The 20,473-nt window shown below is 33.2% G+C and overlaps 1 protein-coding gene across 1 annotated transcript; it reads left to right on the top strand.

Moving 5' to 3' along the window:
- The first annotated feature begins 81 nt into the window (after positions 1–81).
- Positions 82–12,086, top strand: LOC7470598 (ubiquitin carboxyl-terminal hydrolase 8). Its single transcript, XM_002299726.4, has 13 exons — positions 82–371; positions 892–1,146; positions 2,541–2,682; positions 4,020–4,079; positions 4,158–4,253; positions 7,071–7,424; positions 7,522–7,662; positions 7,781–7,951; positions 8,567–8,824; positions 8,919–9,067; positions 9,311–9,862; positions 10,549–10,822; positions 11,560–12,086. The coding sequence occupies exons 1-13, from the start codon at positions 283–285 to the stop codon at positions 11,671–11,673; spliced, it is 2,655 nt and encodes an 884-aa protein (XP_002299762.4). The 5' UTR covers positions 82–282; the 3' UTR covers positions 11,674–12,086.
- Positions 12,087–20,473: the final 8,387 nt, after the last annotated feature.

Genomic DNA, 20,473 nt, shown 5'->3' with positions numbered 1-20,473 from the left:
TTCTATTAAGATAAAAAATAAATTAATTTGTTAGAGTTTAAATTACATATTATTATTATTATAGCATTTTATATATTTATTTTCCCTTCTTGAATCCTCTTCACAGAAAAAAGCTCCAGCTCTCTCCCGGCAAAATCCACTACCGCTATATGCTCTTCGTCTGTCTTTGTCTATTACAAAAAAGAGATTAAAAATAATGATTTGCATTGCATTACTCTCTTTTATCCATTTTTAAAATCACTCAAATCTCTCTCTTTCTCTTTCTCTCTCTCTCTCTCTCCAATGGAGAACGGTCTCTCTGAAGATCTCTCCGATTCAACTCAGTTACCCGAATCAGACAACGACCAGCGAGTCTACTTTGTTCCTTACAGGTCTCTCTCTCTCAACTACTTTATCTGATACTTTGAAGGGTCTACATTTTACAAATCTAGACCAAAACAGAGATGCCTGCCTCCTTTTAATTTAATCTCTTTTTTTTGAATTTTAAATCAATCAACTTCAAAACTTAAGAGGGAATAAATGAATAGAAATCTTGATTTTGAATCTCAAAAGAAGTAGCAATAGGAAGGAATGTAAGATCAAAGGATTCAAATTCTGTTCTTGTTTTTTTGGGAAACAGTGTGGGGTTACTAAGTAGATTGTTTTTGTGGTTTTATTCGTTGATTTATGGAGTGGGTTTGGTTCCATTTTGAGTTTGATTCAATTTATGAAATGGGTTTGGTTTGGTTTGGTTTGGGTTGGGATTTGAGTTGTTTAAGGATTCAATCTCGAGGCTTGCTTTTTAGATATGATTTTTCGGAAGAGAAGAAGGGGAATCTTTTTTTTTTCTTTTGTTTAATGTTTTCATGACGTGGGCCGGCCTGCATTTTGCAATTTGATTTGGGTGATTAGGTGGTGGAAGGATGCACAAGATGCAACGACGTCGGATGAATCAGATGGGAATAGAGGGGTTCTGTTTATGGCAACTCCACCTTCATCGTATGCAGGTCCTATGAAGCTTATAAATAGCATCTTCAATCCAGAACTTGCGTTTAATTTGAGGAGAGAAGAGAATTCTTTGCAGAATGGTGAAAGTGGTGAAGTGGGTATCTCCGGGCGGGATTTTGCATTGGTTTCTGGAGAAATGTGGTTGCAGGCACTTAAATGGTAAGTTCTTTAGATTAAGTTTTTGGTAGTTTTGTGAGAATTTGGCAAGGTTTATGTAAATATGTACTGAAGGTATTCTTTAGCATGACAGCACTTGTGCTTTAGATGCTTTTCTTTTCTTTTAATATCATTTAGTAGTTGGTGCTATTCTTTAGCATGCTCATTACTAAAGTAGTTATCGGTGTGATTCCTTGAAGATCCTGTAAGTAGTGCTGCTTCACTCTATCAATTTATTCTTTAGCATGACGGCACTTGTGCTTTAGATGCCTCTTTTTTCTTTTAATATCATTTAGTAGTTGTTGTTATTCTTTAGCATGCTAATTACTGAAGTAGTTATTGGAATGATTCCTTGAAGATCCCATAAGTAGTGTTGCTTCACTTCATCAATTTATTCTTTTCCATTTTGAATACGGTTATAGCCTTTTGTTTATGGTTGATAATTCATTTCACCTAATCCTCTTAGCGTTTGTCTTTTTATTTTTGCCTCACCATAAAAGCTTTTAATAATTAGTTAAACAACTCTTTGTCTTAGGGTTGCATGGGAGTAGTTGATCATTTTTTGCCATTATAAATGTGTTTCAAGGCCAAAATGAGGTTTTGATACGAATCTGTTGCTATTTGTTCTATACATTGCATCGTTTTAATTACTAAATAATGACTTTAATCCGCACCATGCCAGTTCTTCCAATTTTGGTATTTGAGATATTTGCACGGAGACTCTATCCTGTTGCAATCTTGTGCATTTTCTCCCAATATCTCATTTGCCTTCAATTCCAAAGCTGTGTGAATGCTGTAGTTATAATTTAATATCTAGTGATCACTCATGAATTTGTTGGATGCTTTTTTGTAATTAAGGGATGGACTCTACAGTCTTCCAAGTGCAGTTGAAACTATTTTTCCCTATGATACACTTGAGTAAATTCATGAGAAACTACTCTGCCAGTTTTGGCAATGTGGGGCAACAAAAATCATCTGGAATTTTTTGTCTGGCAGCTAACTATTTCAATGCAGCTTGTGCTGCTTTTGAAAGTTTTATTCATCTTGAATGAAGTTCATTCGAGAAACATAAGGGATGGTTACATCCATATGAATTAGAAATTTCTAGCTTGAAGCTTCCCATTGCAACCAGCCTAAAATCTTTTGGAAGCTAGCAAAAGACCTGTTGGAGTGTTTTTATTATTTGAACTTTGATAAATATGGAAGTTACCTTTTCTTTTTTGCTCTTTATTATAATGATGGTATGTCTTTTATGTGATTGATTAAAAATTTAAATGCATATTGGTTTTTAGGATACTGTTTATTGTTCTCATGCAAGAAGTAAAGCCCTATTGGTTGCTTTATTTTATTTTGTTATCTATAAAACTGGAGTTACTTCATATTAATTCTCTCTTCAGGCACAGTGACACTAAAGTTGCAGCAAAGTGTGGAAAAACCTTTTCTGCTGCAGAAGATGACATGTCAGATGTCTACCCTTTACAACTCAGGCTTTCTGTATTGCGAGAGACAAATTCATTAGGAGTAAAAGTTATCAAAAAGGTCAGTTTAATTTATCCATGCTTTGGCTATTTTGGTTCCCAAAACTTACATTTTACAGTACTATAGTGTCTGGACTCTGATAATTTCTTCGATTAACCTGTACCAAATAAGCTGCTATTTTTGCAATGTCAATCTTGAATTCAAATGATCTTAACTCTTGACTGTTTCTATTGAAGCCTAATGGAAAAGAGAAGTGAAAGCATGGATCTCCAATCCAAAGTCCAGATTTTAGCTTTTCTAGTCAATGGATTTAAATTTATGGTGCAAAAATCTATTTAATGAGAATATATAGGAGTGGAAGACTAGATATGAGCTGCAAAAGAGAGTGATTTTGCTTCAGCAATTCAGTGGCCTAGTTTGACTTGGAGGCCGTGGATTTTCTTATGATCAAATACTTGAGTAAAGGACCAGTTGTCTTTAGGTCAAATTTAAATCCTCAAATAAAAACAGTTGAAACACTTGAGGTACATGGTTGTTTAGATATAAAAATATCTGAACTTTTTTACCTACCTGTTTTCTTGCACTTTTGTAAATCTGAAGGGGCTCTTAAGTTCTACTTTGCAAGACTAAGCCCCTCTTTTTTCTTATTTTGTTGGAAGCAGGTAGAGATAGAAGCTCAGGTGGAGAATCCAAACTATTCTTATTCTTATTATCACTTGGGTTCTGTCTTTCAATGTTAAGTACTTGGAAGTCAAACCTATTTGAGCGGTGTTGAGCCTAATTTCATTTTGCACTGCAGACAGGAAACTAATTAAGAAACGTATTTAGCTTCAGAGGAGTATTATCCATTTTGTAATCTTGGTTTTGGTTGTTCATACTGTAGTCGTACTGAACAGTCTATTGAAAGCTTAGGGACCCTATGATTTTGAAACTAGAGGACATCATACCCCTACACTTTTCCAATTGAAAGTGTGTATTATTTAATCAATTTTCTGAGAATCTGTAGGTCCGTCAACTCTTCATGCTTTTCTATACGTTCTTAGATGTATTGTATTTGGTATGTTCTTCAACTGTGTAAGTTTGAGTTGAGTGTAATTATTGGCACATCTTTTATGCTGCAATTACTTTCTGTGAATAGACTTTGGTGATCAATTAAATCTGGGACATTGATTTGTGTCAGTGTTCTTGACATCATGATAGTTATATAATTGATACAAGCATTTTAAGAATTCCAGTCACAATTGGGTTTCCTTACTCTTTGAGTAATGGTTTTGCTTCAACAATGTTGCCTGCATCTAATTTCTCGTGCTTTTATGCTTGCAATTTTTTGGCCATGAAGCTTGTTGAGGATGTCTTTGGTTCAACGACATACCTTATGTTCATTATAATTTTTCCAGGACAATGTAACTGAGCTGTTCAGAAGAGCCTGCAAGATTTTCAGTCTTGATTCTGAGATGGTAAGATAGAGTTTCGTCCAGCTGGTGTAGTGGTAACTTTATGAATGGCTAATGAGTCCAACTATTGCTGCTGTACAGCTTCGCATCTGGGACTTTTCGGGGCAGACGGCTCTTTTTTTCATAAATGACAAAACTAAGTTCCCGAAGGACTGTCAGCAGCAGTCTGATCAGGAGGTAAGTGTTTTTTATTTTATTTTTTAGATTCTTTAATTTATCTTAGAAATCATGATTACTATGAATATATGCTAGATCATGTTATAATTGATATTAGAGCCTGGATGATTGTAGACATAAGTGCTGGGATCAAATTCCTCCTATATGTATTACTAACCATGCCCATACACAGCAATTAGGGTTTCCAAGAGAGACTGAAAATGATGTTTACATCAATTATCCTGGGCATGCAGTCGTTGTAATCATCATCAGCATCATTATTTTTGCTTCATTGGGAAGCATGTTGGGATTTGAGCCATGCAAGGGGGGCAGTCTTCCTCCCATCCTTGCCATCCCTTCTGTCAGTGGGATTTGATCTTAGATCACTTGGAATTAATGTTAAGTATTTTGCTAAGGTCTAAGCTAAGCTTGGTAGCACCGCACCCATTGCACATTTCCGTAATATTTAATTTATCTAACACTGAAAACTGTTTTAAACCTGTCATACAATTTTCAAGAGAACTCTGGTGGGAAGCTTCTCACTTCTATCATCAATGATGCTCTTGGTGCCTTCTGAATGTACTTGAGTGAGTTATGATGTCTAAGCTTTCATACAATCTCTAATTCTCATAGATTGTTGGTTTCAGTGAAAGAAACCAAGTATAAATTAGTTCTTGTAATGATCCACCAGTTGATTGTGAAGTTACCATGCAAAATGAATTAAGAATATATATTGCCCCCCTCCTTTTCCACCCCTCTCCTAAAAATCCAAAGAGATGCCAAGTTTAATATTCCTAAATTTGATGTAGAGCTCTTTTGTTTTACATACGTATGCTTGTGTATGCGCTTGCTCACACACACATGTGCACATGAGCATTGATGGGATGGTGTGAACATAGATATTACATTCTGGTTTGACTTGTATGCCATTAACCTTGGCATCATTCACCTGCCAATGTCCTGAAATATTGCCATCATCTACCTAGGTAAAACTTAGGTTTGGGGATGAAAAGTACGAGTAAATGGGAGACAAGAAGAAAATATGATGTAACATCTATTTGAAGCCACACATAAGTTTTCAGATGGTGTAATGGTGTCAACATGTGACATGGCAATTTTATGCCTACTTAGCATGCCTTCCACTGGGTTATGACACTTTCAGTTGACCAGGAGCTAAATGCTTGAAGAAGTTGTTGTTTTGTTAAAGGGAACAAAGATATTCAGGTTTTATCCTCAACATATTTTCGGTATTGTGGAAGGAGTAAAGCAAGTAAATATCTGAGGATTAAGAGTCAGCCCTCAACTCCTTTTGGATTTTTTGGGTTGAACTATATGCTTTTGGCGAGCTAGACAACTTTTTGTTAATGAAGAGGGTTCTTGAATTTTATCAATCACATAATTTTTGTGTTTTCATGTGCTGTACTGTCATTGAACTTGGTTCTCTCTATAAATGAGTGGTTCTTCTTGCCTCTTGGTGTCCGTGTCAGTAGATTTGTATACTTATCAGGAAAAAAAATGTTTTCTAGAAAAAAATGTAAATTATGTTGTAGCTGTTTTGTAACCTTTTGGTCATTATGCTGCATGCGCATAGATCTTTGCAAAATAAAAAATATACCCTTAAATCCTTCAGGGACTGGTATTTGGCCATTCCCTTTCAACTTTGTCAAATGCTATTTGAAATTGTCAAATTGTTATTGGACTTTTGCGGACCATGTTGATTGAAATGTTGAATGGATTCATGATTGCTAGTTTTAGGTATTAAGCTAGACAATGTGCTGCATTGACTTGGCTGTAAGTTGGTGTGATTCTAGTGATATTGGGTGTGGTGGTTTTTGGGAAACTGCTCACCAATGTGCAATTGACATATCTTGATTGTGACAAGTCTATGGCTGCTTCGTGGAATTTGACAGATTCAATAAATTGTGAAAAAAAAAATCCAATAAGAATCTGAAGAATTCTCCTTTGGAAGGACTGAACCAATGAAATTGTAAAAATCCCAGATTTGATGTCATTAATTGAAATTTCTATTCCATCTATAGCTCTTGATTCTTGTGGCTGTGGTCAAAGATCTTAGACATAAAGTGGAACCGTCCTGGTTGCTCTGCTACATCTCCAGCTTGACAGCGTCATCATTTTGCTAATTTGTTTTCATCTCTTGCTTAACTGATTGTTTAAAACAAGGACAGAGGTTCAGATGACAAAGTTCAAAATTTGAGGGTTCCATAAATAAAAGTTCAAAATTTGGGTGGATGGCTGCATCATATTGACCAATAATTAAGGGTTTCCTGTTCCTGTTCATTTTTTATTTTATTTTATTTAGGTACAATCCAAATCGTAATCCACTTCCATGCCTATTTTTCACATCTAGCAGTTATTCAGGACACTCCTTTCTGATAAAGAAATTCACTGAAGTCAGAATACTGGACAGGTTGCTGTCCATACAGAAGATACTTCGATGTAGAGATCCCAGCTTGGCACTCGAATCCTCCAATTATATCTAGTTGCATGACACTTAGAATAATGCACAAAACTTTACCCTCAAAACATCTATTCCAATAGCTGGTAGCCAACATACCCTGCTGCATAAGCTGCGTGCAACCTGAAAAACACATGGACTGAGAGTCCAAGCCTCAGTAATTCAATGTTTGTTTTAGTGCTGGATTTCATGTACATTTCTTTTGTTCGGTTTTCTGGAATCTCTTATTGGTCATACACAGATCTGATATAAAATTACATATCTTGTGGTTCATGTCTGCACAGACTAGTTTGTTTGGTCATTCCATGACATGTTATGCATGTTAACTGATTCCGTGTCATCAACATCATTTTTCCTTACAGCTTCTCCTGGAGTTGCAAATTTATGGATTATCTGATAGCATTAAGTGCAGAGAAGGGAAGAAAGCTGATATGGCTGTACAAAATTATAACGGAATACATTCTTCTGGAACTTCAACTGCTATGAATGGAAATGCTGGCAATACAAGCACCAGTATTTTCCGCAGCAATTCTTCAGCGTTTTTCGGCAGATCTGGAGAAGCTGGTTCCTTGGGATTGACAGGATTACAGAATCTTGGAAATACTTGCTTCATGAATAGTGCCATTCAGTGCTTAGCACACACACCAAAGCTTGTAGACTATTTTCTTGGAGATTATGGTAGAGAAGTAAACCACAAGAACCCTTTGGGGATGAATGTGGGTTATCATACCTGATGATTCTCTAATTGTTTCTCTTTTCAAATCGCCCATCATGTCTGCTTTCTTATCAGTCATAGCTTGTTGTCTTTTCCAGGGCGAGATTGCCTTAGCTTTCGGGGATTTGTTAAGGAGATTGTGGGCTCCTGGAGCAACTCCCGTGGCTCCAAGAACATTCAAGTCAAAGCTTGCTCGTTTTGCTCCTCAATTCAGTGGCTTTAATCAGCATGATTCTCAGGTTTATTAGGTTCTCTTGCTCCAAAATTTTAAGTCTGTCTAGCTCTCTTAAGAATGGTTCAAGGGACACAGTATAACATATATATGTATTCTGAATTTTGATACACGATTTTCTGTAGGAACTCCTTGCTTTTTTGTTGGATGGGCTCCATGAGGATCTGAATCGTGTGAAATCCAAACCTTATGTAGAAGCCAAAGATGAGGAGAGTCGGCCAGATGAAGAAGTAGCTGATGAATATTGGCAGAATCATGTGGCTCGCAATGACTCTGTTATTGTCGATGTTTGCCAGGTATGTGTTTTGTTTCCTTGTTTTATTTGCAATTTGCTGATAGTAATATGTATGGAATACAAATTTGTTTGTACATGCTAGACAAGCATAAAACATTTTCAATGGTCAGTTAAGACTTCCATTTCTGGAATAATCTTTGATAGAGGTTATTAAGATGTTTTAATTTGTGAGCTCTTAATGAGTTGAGTTTCAGTTTTTTACTATTTATGTACTAATGAGTTAAATTTCAGGTTTTTAATTTCTATGTATTTTGTTAGATTCTCTCTTGCATTAACAGTTGGCTTCTATTCCTTACATACAGATCAATCTTATTTTTTGTTTGGTTGCATAAGGGAGCCTCTTGTGATCCTTACAGAGAACCAAAACCACATTCAAGACTAAGTTGACTATATATGGCTAGATTAATGTAACTTGATGTATAATTGATTTGAAATTTTTTTACTAGTGTGGATCTCCTTATTTAAAGTCAATGATCTGAATATGGTATCTCTATGGTTCTAGATCGCTCCTAATTATCTCTTTTGCTTGAGATTGAAATTGGTGGCTTTTGCATGCTAATATGGTAACTGTTTAAGCCATATGTTCATTCACATCATATCTTTTATTTTATTGCAGGGTCAATATAAATCAACTCTAGTTTGTCCTGATTGCAGAAAGGTTTCTGTTACATTTGATCCATTTATGTACCTATCACTACCTCTACCATCAACAAATACCCGGACTATGACTTTGACAGTTGTTAGTGCCGATGGCAGTATTCAACCATCTTCATATACCATTTCTGTGCCGAAGTTTGGAAAATGTGAAGATCTTATCCAGGCTCTAAGCATTGCATGTTCTTTAGGGATTGATGAGACCCTATTGGTGGCGGAGGTATTTTGGAGCTATGAAATCTGAATCTTTTTGGTGGGTTCTAATTTTCTCATATATTTTTAACTTGGTCACTAAGCAGTAGAGTTCTATACAGGTATACAACAATCGCATTATACGATTTCTAGAGGAGCCAGCAGATTATTTGTCCTTAATCAGGGATAATGACCGCTTGGTTGCTTATCGGTTAAAAAAAGATTTTGACAATTCTCCCTTGGTTGTTTTTATGCATCAGCACATGGAGGAGTAAGTATTCCTAGTTCTTGGATCATGTTCATGCTCTTATGTTTAGTTCTTAGTTTGCTTGTATTTTTTATGCATCAGTATATGGAGAAGTGTGTATGTGAATACTGCTATCACAATCTGTGATTCTCAATGAAAACGTGTACTCACAAGTACTTGTGAGTTTTTTTGATTGATACAAGAATAATTTTCATTCTTTGTTTAGTTTCCCATATCCAAGGTCTCTGATTGATTTTATATTATCAGGCATTACTTCCATGGGAAACTTACTTCAAGTTGGAAGGCATTTGGAATCCCTCTAGTAGGGAATGTCCACAATTTTGTCAGTGGGTCTGACATTCATAATCTATATCTGCAATTGGTTGCTCCATTTCGGATACCTCCTGATGGTACCTTGGATAATGACTTGGACAGCACTACAATTGAAGAAGTGGAAGGGATGGTGGATAACACCAGTTCCTCTCCTGATGGGGATGCAAAACCCTGTAGTGCAAAAGGGGTTGAGTTACCATCAGATTCTGAACTACAGTTTTATTTAACAGATGAGAAGGGAATGGTCAAGGATGAAAATATAGTAATGAATGAGCCTGTACCGAAGATAGGATTACACAGGCGGTTTAACGTGCTTGTTTGTTGGCCAGAAAAACTGACTAAACAGTATGACACAAGCCTTCTTAGCTCATTACCTGAGATTTTCAAGTCTGGATTTTTTGCAAAGAGACCTCAGGAATCTGTTTCTCTATACAACTGCCTAGAAGCATTTTTAAAGGAGGAACCTCTTGGACCAGAAGACATGTGGTCAGTGCACTTCGTTTCTCATAATTATTACTTGGAAAGTATTTGTATTTGAAGATGTGATTTTTTAGGCAGAAATGCTATTGTCAGTTAGTTTTTTGTTCTTTATAGCTCCTTATTTTCATTTGCGAACATCCCATTCGCATTGACATTCTATTTTGGTAGATAAACAAGGAGTTTTAGTCATGTCCAAAGATTTTCAATATTGTCTTACAGCTTAAGGAACCTTTTGGTAGAAGCGGCTTGTCATTATATACACATTTGCTGTAGCAATCAGGTTCTCTGTATTAGCTCTGAAATCGCTTTTAATAATTTTTTTTCTCTAAGTCAACTCATGTTATCCTCCTTTTTAATATGACTTGAGTTGCACATGCAATAAAAAATCAAATGGCTCTATGTTTTGCCTCTAAAAGTGCAATTTTCTTTTTGCTATGGATTTTTGCTCTCAACAAATGCCACTAACCAACCTCAGCATCTTTATTGGAATTATGTGTATCTGGGATTGGTGGGTGTATATTTGCTCATTATATTTGTGAATTATGTATGCAGGGGATTTGCACACTTGAGAAGTGATCAAGTAGGGTGTGTGTGTTTATACTTGTTAAACCTGGAGGTTCCCTGCTGTGAAATGTAGTCTTGTGTTTCTTTTTTTATTCTTGTAACTTAGGAAATGTCTTATGCAATTTTAGGTACTGTCCAAGTTGCAAGCAGCATCGTCAAGCCAGTAAAAAATTAGATCTCTGGAGACTGCCAGAGATTCTGGTTATTCATTTAAAGAGATTCTCGTATACGCATTCTGCAAAGAACAAGCTAGAGACATATGTTGACTTCCCTGTTGATGATCTCGATTTGTCAACGCATCTTTCCTACAAGAATGGTCAGTTATCCCATCGTTACATGCTTTATGCTATCAGTAATCACTATGGAAGCATGGGAGGCGGTCACTACACAGCATTTATCCATGTAAGTGATGTATTTTCTCCCTTTTCTATTTCACCATCCCCTTTCTTCCCTCCTTCTCCCCAGCTGTAGCTAATGACTGGTATTTCATTCTCATCCTGGACTTCGTAGAATTTGACAGCTAATGACATATTACATAGTTTGTGGTATGCTATATCATGTATTGCTTTAGTGACATTTGAATCTATCTCATAGATGGTATCAAAACCTTACTTTTGCTTATGTGGAACGTAAATCAAGCTAGTCAACCATCAGATTGGATGCACTGTTAACAGGGATTCCAATCAAACAATGACTATGATTTCATCTAGTTTTTATGTTTTGGGTAACTGGAGGCTTAGAGCCTGCAAATATGTAACATACATCTGATGATATTACTAAGAAATTCACAAGAATTGATGCACCGAACCATTTACTCGAACACTTACTCAGGTTTGCATGTGGGTGTGGCTTAAAAGTAAAAACAAACTCCTTTTAACCTGGAGTGTGCTTGCCAGGAAAGTATGCTCCTTTTAGTTTGGCTGTCTGCATGTGGATGTGTGTGCTTGGTCTTAAACTGCATAGCTACTGCAAAAGGGCAATATGTCTGCAGTATTTGTAATTCATACATTAGTATGAAATTGGAGGCTTGTTCTGCCCTTTCTCTTATGAATTATTGCAAATGATTGTGTTTCTAAGTGAGCTTATGTTCTGTGTTGAATGTTTTTTTTTTTTTTTTTTTTGTCTTTGTTCTGATGCAGTATGGGGGTGATCAGTGGTATGACTTTGACGATAGTCATGTTTCCCCAATCAGCCAGGAGAAGATAAAGACTTCTGCTGCATATGTTCTTTTCTACAGAAGAGTTTTGAAGTAGAGTTATTAATCTTGAGGAACAATATAGAAGCTAGACATCATTGTTGAATCCGTTAGCATTTTTGGCCTATTAGTCTGTCTAACTAGTATCATATCAAAGGGTCTCATTCTTTTGTTTTTTTTCCCATAATTTATTTCAAAGCAGCTAAGAGTTTCCAGCATAGATTATAGCATAAAGTAGGTCAGCAGCAGATGACAGTGAAGCATACTGAAAAGGGAGTTTAATGAATACCTGTGACCATCAGTGAGTTTTGTCAACGGTTTATTTCAAGTTGTTAACCCCTCCAAAGAGAGTTTTCTTCCCTTTTCTTTCTTGCTTTCCAACTTTCATGTAACTTTCCCATTACTAGTGATCAGAAATATTGATATTTAATTGGAAGATTCTTGGTTATCAATTGAAATTTGATTTCAGAATTTTGCTGCTGTGTTGTCTTACTCAACTCTTTGCATGATTAGGATGAAAAAAGCTATCAATTGGGTGAAAACTACCCCTTACAGCAGGCCAGCATCCATCATTGGTATAATCTTGCTGCTAATCACCTTTGTTGTAGGCAGCTGTTTTTATCAAAGAGTTCGTTTAGCCTTTAATGTGTGAACTATTATTCAAAGTCAAAATGTTAACAACTTGTTTATTAACACTTTGTGTTTGTAAAATTGGTTTAATTTGGATTGCTGTTTGGCAATCATCCAATTGCTCCAAATAAGTTGTTTTTTGGTGAGAGAACTTTAAATTGATGTTTTTTAAGTGTTTTTAGATGATTTTAATGTGTTTTTTTTTAAATAAAAATATTATTTTAATAAATTTTTAATAGAAAAATATCCTACGTATAAAAAAACACGCTACATACACATAAAATAAATAAAATGATGGCATGTGCATGATAAAAAAAATCTCTCATTCTCATAAACTGCATTAATCCCATAATCTAAATCCTAATTTCTTTTCTAAAACTAAAATAATCATAAATCCTTTCAAATTTAAATAAAATCATAGTATAGCCCTGACCCATCCAACAAAATGATAGGTTAACCCTATGAAGTGTGAAGCAAAATCTAGGTGGCAAGCAACTTCTCACTCTACCAAGATTAATTCAATGAAATATATAAAAGTTGATCAATTGAGTATGTGATAACAATTGATTTTAAAGCTGTATTTCATGCAAATTTCCCAAGTTGTAATTTACGATAATTTTGGCAATAAGAGGGAATCACCTATTTTTATGGCTGTATTTTTTAGAAAATTCTATTTAATGTCTTACATTTTAGTTATTTATTTAAAAGTGGATCAATTGAGTACAATTATTTTAAAAAAATACTTCTCAATTTGGCAATGATTTAATTATTTAACCCTGAGAGGTGTAGCTTAATTGGTCATGTTCTAAATTTGTTTCCTAGAAATTACCAGTTCGAGTCTCACAAACCTCAGGGTCACTGGAGACTTACATGGTCGTTAACTTCAGGGCTCGTGAGATTAGTTAAGATATATACAAACTGATCCGGACACCCATATTAATAAAAAAAAATATTTAAATACCTTTGAGAAGGGTGATTTTGAAACAAATGTGTATGATTGATCATTTTCTAAGAATGAAGGAACATGAATTTTTTTTTAAAAATATAGGAACTAAATTAGAAAAAAATTAAAGCATAGAAGTTTTAATAAAACACACCAAAATCATAACAAAATCATAATTCTTTTAATTTTAAAAAAGTATAGGAACTCAGAAAAAAAAATAAAAGCATAAATTCTTTAATAAAGCACACATACCACAATCATATTAAAAACACTCAACTTAAAATTTTATATTAATCTTAAGAAACAATTTTATTATATTTCCTTACAGATTCGATATGAGAAAGTTGGTCCGGAAATACTTAATTTTAACTCTTGCAATTATATATATATATATTCACATAAAAAGATTCATTCATCAATATTTATGAAATAACAAAAAATAATTCACATTAAAGAGTGAGGAGAAAAACATCATGACAACTTTTCGGTGGTGTTCGAGAGTTTCAAGGCATTTGTTTTTAAAAGTATTTTTTGTTTGAAAATACATTAAAATAATATTTTTTTATATATTTTTTAAAAATTATTTTTTATATCAGCACATCAAAATGATATAAAAACATCAAAAAATTATTAATTTAAAGTAAATAAAAAAATTCAAAAATTCAAAAATTTTTAAAAATATTTTTGAAACGCAAAACCAAATACAATGGAATCATTATAGGAATTCATATGGAGAAAAAAACACGAAAATGAAAACAGAAACAAGGAAAAATCTATCCTAACTCATGACTAAAGGTTGAAGAAAATCCTCCCCGCTTTCTTATTCCATGATAGCTGGATTAATATAGTGGACCACATGACTTCTCTTTCCAAATTTGTGCAAGATGTGACCTTACTATATATCATGATAGTTGCAGAACCATAGTACATGAACCCAGCTTGGATTTGCCAGGACCACCGTATCACTTGGTTCACATTCTGCTTATGTTTATGTGGTTCTCATTCCATCTCTTCTTCATCTTAATGAATTATTAAGTATATGTGGTTCACGATATAACTATATAAAAATAAAATTAAGATAATTTTTTTTTATTTAAATATTAAATTTTATTTTCATTTATTAACCAATAATAGGCTCAGAAAAAAGCCAAAAAATATGTTAAAGAAATAGAGTTTACATGCTGGAAGGACGTGGCGGTTTGGAAAACTTTTAAACCTCTATATATGTCTCGGAGGCTGCATGGAAAGAATATATCCAGCACGTGACATCCGAGTATTTCATGCGACGGTCACAATCTGATGCGGAGAACTAGAACAAACAAATTCATGGTTCCATTAGCACGCATACCGGCAGATCCATTCCATTTGTTTTGCATGCAAAACAAATGGTAATATTATTTTTTTATTACATCCATTTTTTTTAAAAAATTATTGTTTATATGAACATGTTTAACTAACAACAGTTTTTTCTTGCAACCACGGTTCTTGGACACGAACCAAGATCGAAGAAGATTTTTGTAGAGATACATGTGCGGAATGATGATAGTCAGAAAGGGGTGCAACAACTATTATAAATCTTTGATTTTTTTAATTATAATCTAATTCCTTTTAATGGTTTTCTACTCATTTTATTAGAGTTTTTCTTAAAATTTAATATAATTATTGAAGGTCTTACTAACAAATTAAGTAGTTTGCTAGTATATTCAAGAGAGTTGAAAAAGAATTGCTGCAAATGTCATTGTCATTGTTTAATACAATTACTGATGGTCTTACCGATGAATTAAATATATCGGTATTTTTCAAAAAATTGAAAAAGAATTACTGTAAATGTCACCGTCATAGTTTAATCACTGACAATTTAATTATGTTGGTAATATTTAAAAAATCACCGATGAAATTACATACAATTTTTTTATCGGTGATATATTATATTCATCAAAGGATATATTGATGGAATAAAATGAATAACTTTTTTATTTGATAGTTTTTTTATTTATAAATTTATCGATGAATATTTTATAGATAAAATTATAGATAAAACAGGAATTATCGATAAAAGTTTTCACAACTAACAGTAACGGCCGTTTGTAATCCTCTTAGTAAAAATCATCCCGACGGACTTAATAATATCCACCTGCCAACAGAATACTCCATTGATAAATATAAAAATCCCGGTAGTGTCATCTTAATGAATTATTAATTATAAATGGTTCCACAATGGATTTTGTTTCCAATAAAATTTTATCTATAGTCTAGCCACGACCTCCAAACTTTCAGCAACTAAACAATCACGTGAGCATATGAAGTGTTTCTAAAATTATTATATTTTCTTTGTAGTTATAAAACCTCATGAGTCAAACCCCCCCCTTTTTTTTTTAAGTCAAAACATTATTGTTTTGATCAACTTTTCTTTTTAAAAAATTAATGGGTGAAAGATCGAGTTTTAACCGGTCAGCTTTCATTCTATTTTATCTTCGATCCATGTTGGTCTGGACCCCCGGTTAACAGAGTTGCGATCAATCCACCGGGTCAGTCCAAATTTTACATCTGTAACTCTCTTTGCTAAATATTTTCCAAGTAATTTGTTTAGGGGTGGGTGGGGGTGGGGGTGGTATTCTTGGTAACATGGATTTGCATGTTAGGTGACAGAGATTTATTAGTCGGTGAAGAAGCTATGTGAATGAGAAAGGAATCGATATGCCGAAAAGGGAAAAAGAAAAATTGTATGAAGAACATGCACTTCTTTGAAACTTGTCTCAATGATTTGCAGCAAGCCTAGACATGTGCTTACGTACAATTTTTATTTTTATTTTTCCTGCTGAGTTTAAGTTGTGATCTGAGAGTTGACATTGGTGGTAAAAAGTTAGAATGCTAAAGAATTTCACTGAGACAATTAGAGCCTAAAACTGGATATCCAAAATAAGGAAAAATTGGAGGGAATTATTTCCTTCCAACATAAAAAGGGAGAGTTCTAGAGGTCGAGGCTGGCTATGTTTATGACTTGAATAATTATGTATTTCAATCTTAAAATATTTCAATAAATTTAGGAGAATATTATTTGTTCTGAGGTAATTAAGTGAAGATATCAATTTTTTTTATTTCTTTTTTCTATAAAAGATGTACTTATAGGGAATAAAAATCGAAGTCAAGCTAGCTATCAGCTGTTGTGGTTGTAGAGTTCCTGATCATAGCAAAATTAATGGCCTGCTAGCTGTTTTCATAATTTCTTTTTCAAGGAATTAATTATATATAGTTTTGTGGTGATCATAAACACAAAAAATAAATAATATAAGATATTGAGAATGAACCACCCATCATAAAGTTGAAGATTTTTTTTATTAAAAAAAAATGAAATCCAAACTTAACTATAAAATTCAATATACAAGTTTACGAAAATTAATCACTGCAAAAAAAAAAAAAAAAAAGCTGATGCAATATCACATGTTCAGCAAGATTTATTACTGGGATCCATTTCTAAATATAAGGGGAGACATGAAGGCATTCCTTAGAGATACGACTTTCTACTCTCGTTAAGGCATTTAAGAAAAAAAACTGATGCAATATCACATGCGTGCTCAGCAGTGCTTATAATCTTTTGATGTATTGATGGGATTTTTTTTTTAAAAAAAAAGTCACCGAAATGTCGGTGTGATATAATATATTGATGTAAAAAAAAAAAGACAAAGAAAACATCAATAATTAATGGTGTTAATATTTGTTTCCTAGTTAATTACAAGAGTATATGGCTTTTCTTAAATTCCTAGTGAATTGAGTCATTTTGTCAGCTTCGAGTGTGTTTGAGAGTGTAGTTGTGGTTGTTTTTTAAAGTATTTTTCATGCTGAAATACATCAAAATGATGTTTTTTTATTTTTTAAAAATTATTTTTGAGATCAGCGAATCAAAACGATCCAAAATATACAAAAAAAATTTAAAAATTTTTAAAAACACGATTTACACGAATGAAAGCTTGTTGGAGCTCAAGTTGATGCTTATATGACATCGCCATTGACTTAAACAAAAAAAAATATAAAGATTCATGTTTTAAAAATAAAGCTAAATAGCATGAATGTAATTACGTTTTATGATTTTTTTTTGGTAGAAATGTTTTAGTTGATAAAAATAAAGTCTTAATACCTGGCATGCATATATAATGGTCAATGACCTCCTCTCAAAATTAGATGCCAAACATATATATTATGAAAAACATTATGTATATTGTAAGGTAACTAAAAGCCTTATAAATTTCTCTTTTAAAAAATGAATTATATATTTCGGGCGCACGTATGTTTATTTTGTGAAAAGTATTATTATGAAGAAATCATTTTTCTATGGAAAATACTTTTATGAAAGATGAGTAATTTTTCGTTGTTTGGATATATCAAGAAAAATATTTTCTTATAAAATAAATTAGTTTTTATTCATGATTTTTTAATGATGATAATAAAAAGAAAAAAACCTTAAAGCTTGTGATAAGATAAAGATGGTGGTGATAATAATAGACATAACAACAATGATAATTATGGTTGTAGTATCCGTGATACTAATAATAATAAAAGTACTGGTGGTGATCATAGGATGATGGTTGTTGTAATGGTGGTGGTCATAAAATAATGTTTGTTTTGGTAGTAGTGACAATAATAATAATACAATGATAATTACTTAAATAACAATTTGGTGATGACAATGATAGCAATTATGATTATGAAATACTTGTGGTTATTGTGATGGCGGTATCGGTATTGAAAGGTTATGGTGGGACAATAATGGAATAATAATTATATAAGAAATAAGATGGCGTGGTCAGCAGTGACGGGAGATAATGACATGATGGTGGTGATCATGATGATGCATGGCGGTAGCAATAATAATAATTGTGGTATTGATAAATATCATGAGTTAGTAGTACCAAATAAAATATTCTCTATAAAAAACTATTTTTCACAAAAAAAAAAATGTTATTAATATAAAGACATTGAAGCACTAGTTTAATTTATTTAATCATTTATTTTTTTATTTAAATATTTTATTTCTATATATTCAATCTTTAATAAAATTCAACAATAAACGTAGTTCAATAAACTCACTCAAATAACACTTAACGAATGTCCCAAGTGTATTCAAATAATTCAACAAAAGAGAACTTCTTTTTCTTTCCAATTTAAACACTATATTTCCACTACACAGACAGCAATAATTCCGACTCCCACTATCGCAGACAATATAATCACATATTCACGTCTTTCTTTTAAAGATGATAATGATAATCGACATTCCATTTCAATACCTGTGCCTCAGGAGGAAACCAAGAAGCATCAGGTCTAGCTTTTTTCATGGTGGACCGTTTTCGATCTCAAGCCATTGGCAGAGACAAGTAAAGCCAGAGCACAATATGGAGAATCAGAATGTAGGGCTTTAATCCACACACACATACAGCCTTGTTAATATGAGTAGAAAAGTGGTATCATAGTCTAAAGGAAGTAGTTATACTAAAAGAAAAACCAGATAATGGCCTTGTTATTTATTAAAGATCAATTCATTACGGAGAAGCCATAAAAACCAGATAACATCCAAAAATAACTAGAAATACTAAATGATTTTCAAATATTATTTGATAAGTAACTAGTTATACTAAAAGAAAAACTTTTTATCTTAAAATATCATATCTAGAATAAACTGCATCAAACTTGTGATGACATATCTATTAGACCTTTCTAATTATTTACCTAAAATAAACATAGATTTTCTTAAAAAGTGATTTGGAATCCTGTCTGAAGACCCAATCCTCATTTTTTGAGATGCAAGCATTGCCTCCAAGAGGATGGTGGATTAGACTCGTATGCCATCACTCACTTTTAATGGATTTTTTGGGATCACATTCACCTAGTTCAAATTAACTCATTATATCTTACAAAAGAAAATGTTTCTGTAACTTACAAAAAAAAAAAAATTCTAGCATGTATTATCACCAAAATAAATAAAAACATATATATATATATATATATATATATATATATATATATATATATATATATAAGAATGAAACCATTAGTAGGATAAGGGATCACTATTTAATGGGAAAAAGTAAGTGAAAAAGGTATTGTAAAGCATAGAATCATGAACTTTCTTTTTTTAGAAAGTAAAGCATTTATCAACTCACATATTCAAATTCATTTTTTTTAGAAAAATTATTTATTTATTATTTGAAAATATGATGAGAAAACATATCAAGAAAACATAGAATCATGAACTTTTTTTTTATATAAAAATATATGTACCAATAATTACTATTACTATTACTAAAAACATATTTTATTACAATATCTTAATACCAAAAACATAATTGACTGAAAAGTAAAAATATAACCTTTTCATATTTTTCAATTTGGTATGTGTTGTAACTCAATTTTGGCCAGTTGGCTTTTTAATTTAATTTTACAGGGTTTAAAATGTAAAATTAAAATATCAGAGATTTATTTCGATGAAAAGTGTGATTTGTCAACTTACGTGAAAATTAGGGACTACAATGTGCTTTTGTCATTCTATCCTTATCTTCAAGATAATCCCTATCTTCAAGATAATGATAGTTATCCGCTTTCAAATTTGATTCTTAATCAAATTCAAACTTCAAAAAAAAAAAAAAGAGTTTGATTGAAACTTTGTTTCTCACACGCGAAGGGACTCTGGCACTATAAATACAGATCTCAGTATATGCAAAAAAGGGGGGAAGATGATATAGAGAAAAAAAACAGAGAAAAAAACAAAGGAGAACAAAGGAGAGAACCCAAAAAAAAAAAAAACCAAGAACAGAGGGAGGAGAGACTGAAAAGAGGAGGAGAAGGAAAGCATTCTCCAGCCGGTGCCTGCATTGTTACCTTTGCCTTCGCATTCAGCTTCACCAGGTAAAGTCTTCTTCTTCTCTCTATTTCTGTGTAATTGTTGCAAGAAAACAATGCGAAGGTAATTTAATTACCTTCGCACTGTACAGTGCACGCGTGGGTTGAGCCACACGTGCCTGCTGCCCAGCCGGGTCACTGGCTTGGGCCAGTGACCTAGCCCGGTCCAGCCTAGCCTGGCCCAACCCATGTTGGTTGGGCTAGACCCAACCCAAAAAAAGAGAGTGGGCTGGATATGGGCTTTAGGCCCAGCCGACCCAAATTATGTTTATTAAGGGTGTGTTTTGCCAAACACACCCTTATGCCTTGGCCATAATTTTTATGTCTATTTTAGTTTGATATTTAGCCAAACGAGCCCCTTTTCGATATCAGAAAATTCCAAAAATATTTT

Source organism: Populus trichocarpa, chromosome 1 (genome assembly GCF_000002775.5).
Source record: "Populus trichocarpa isolate Nisqually-1 chromosome 1, P.trichocarpa_v4.1, whole genome shotgun sequence".
Lineage (NCBI taxonomy): Eukaryota > Viridiplantae > Streptophyta > Magnoliopsida > Malpighiales > Salicaceae > Populus > Populus trichocarpa.
The sequence above is the reverse complement of the archived record's forward strand: the minus strand, read 5'-3'. Positions and strand labels throughout refer to the sequence as shown.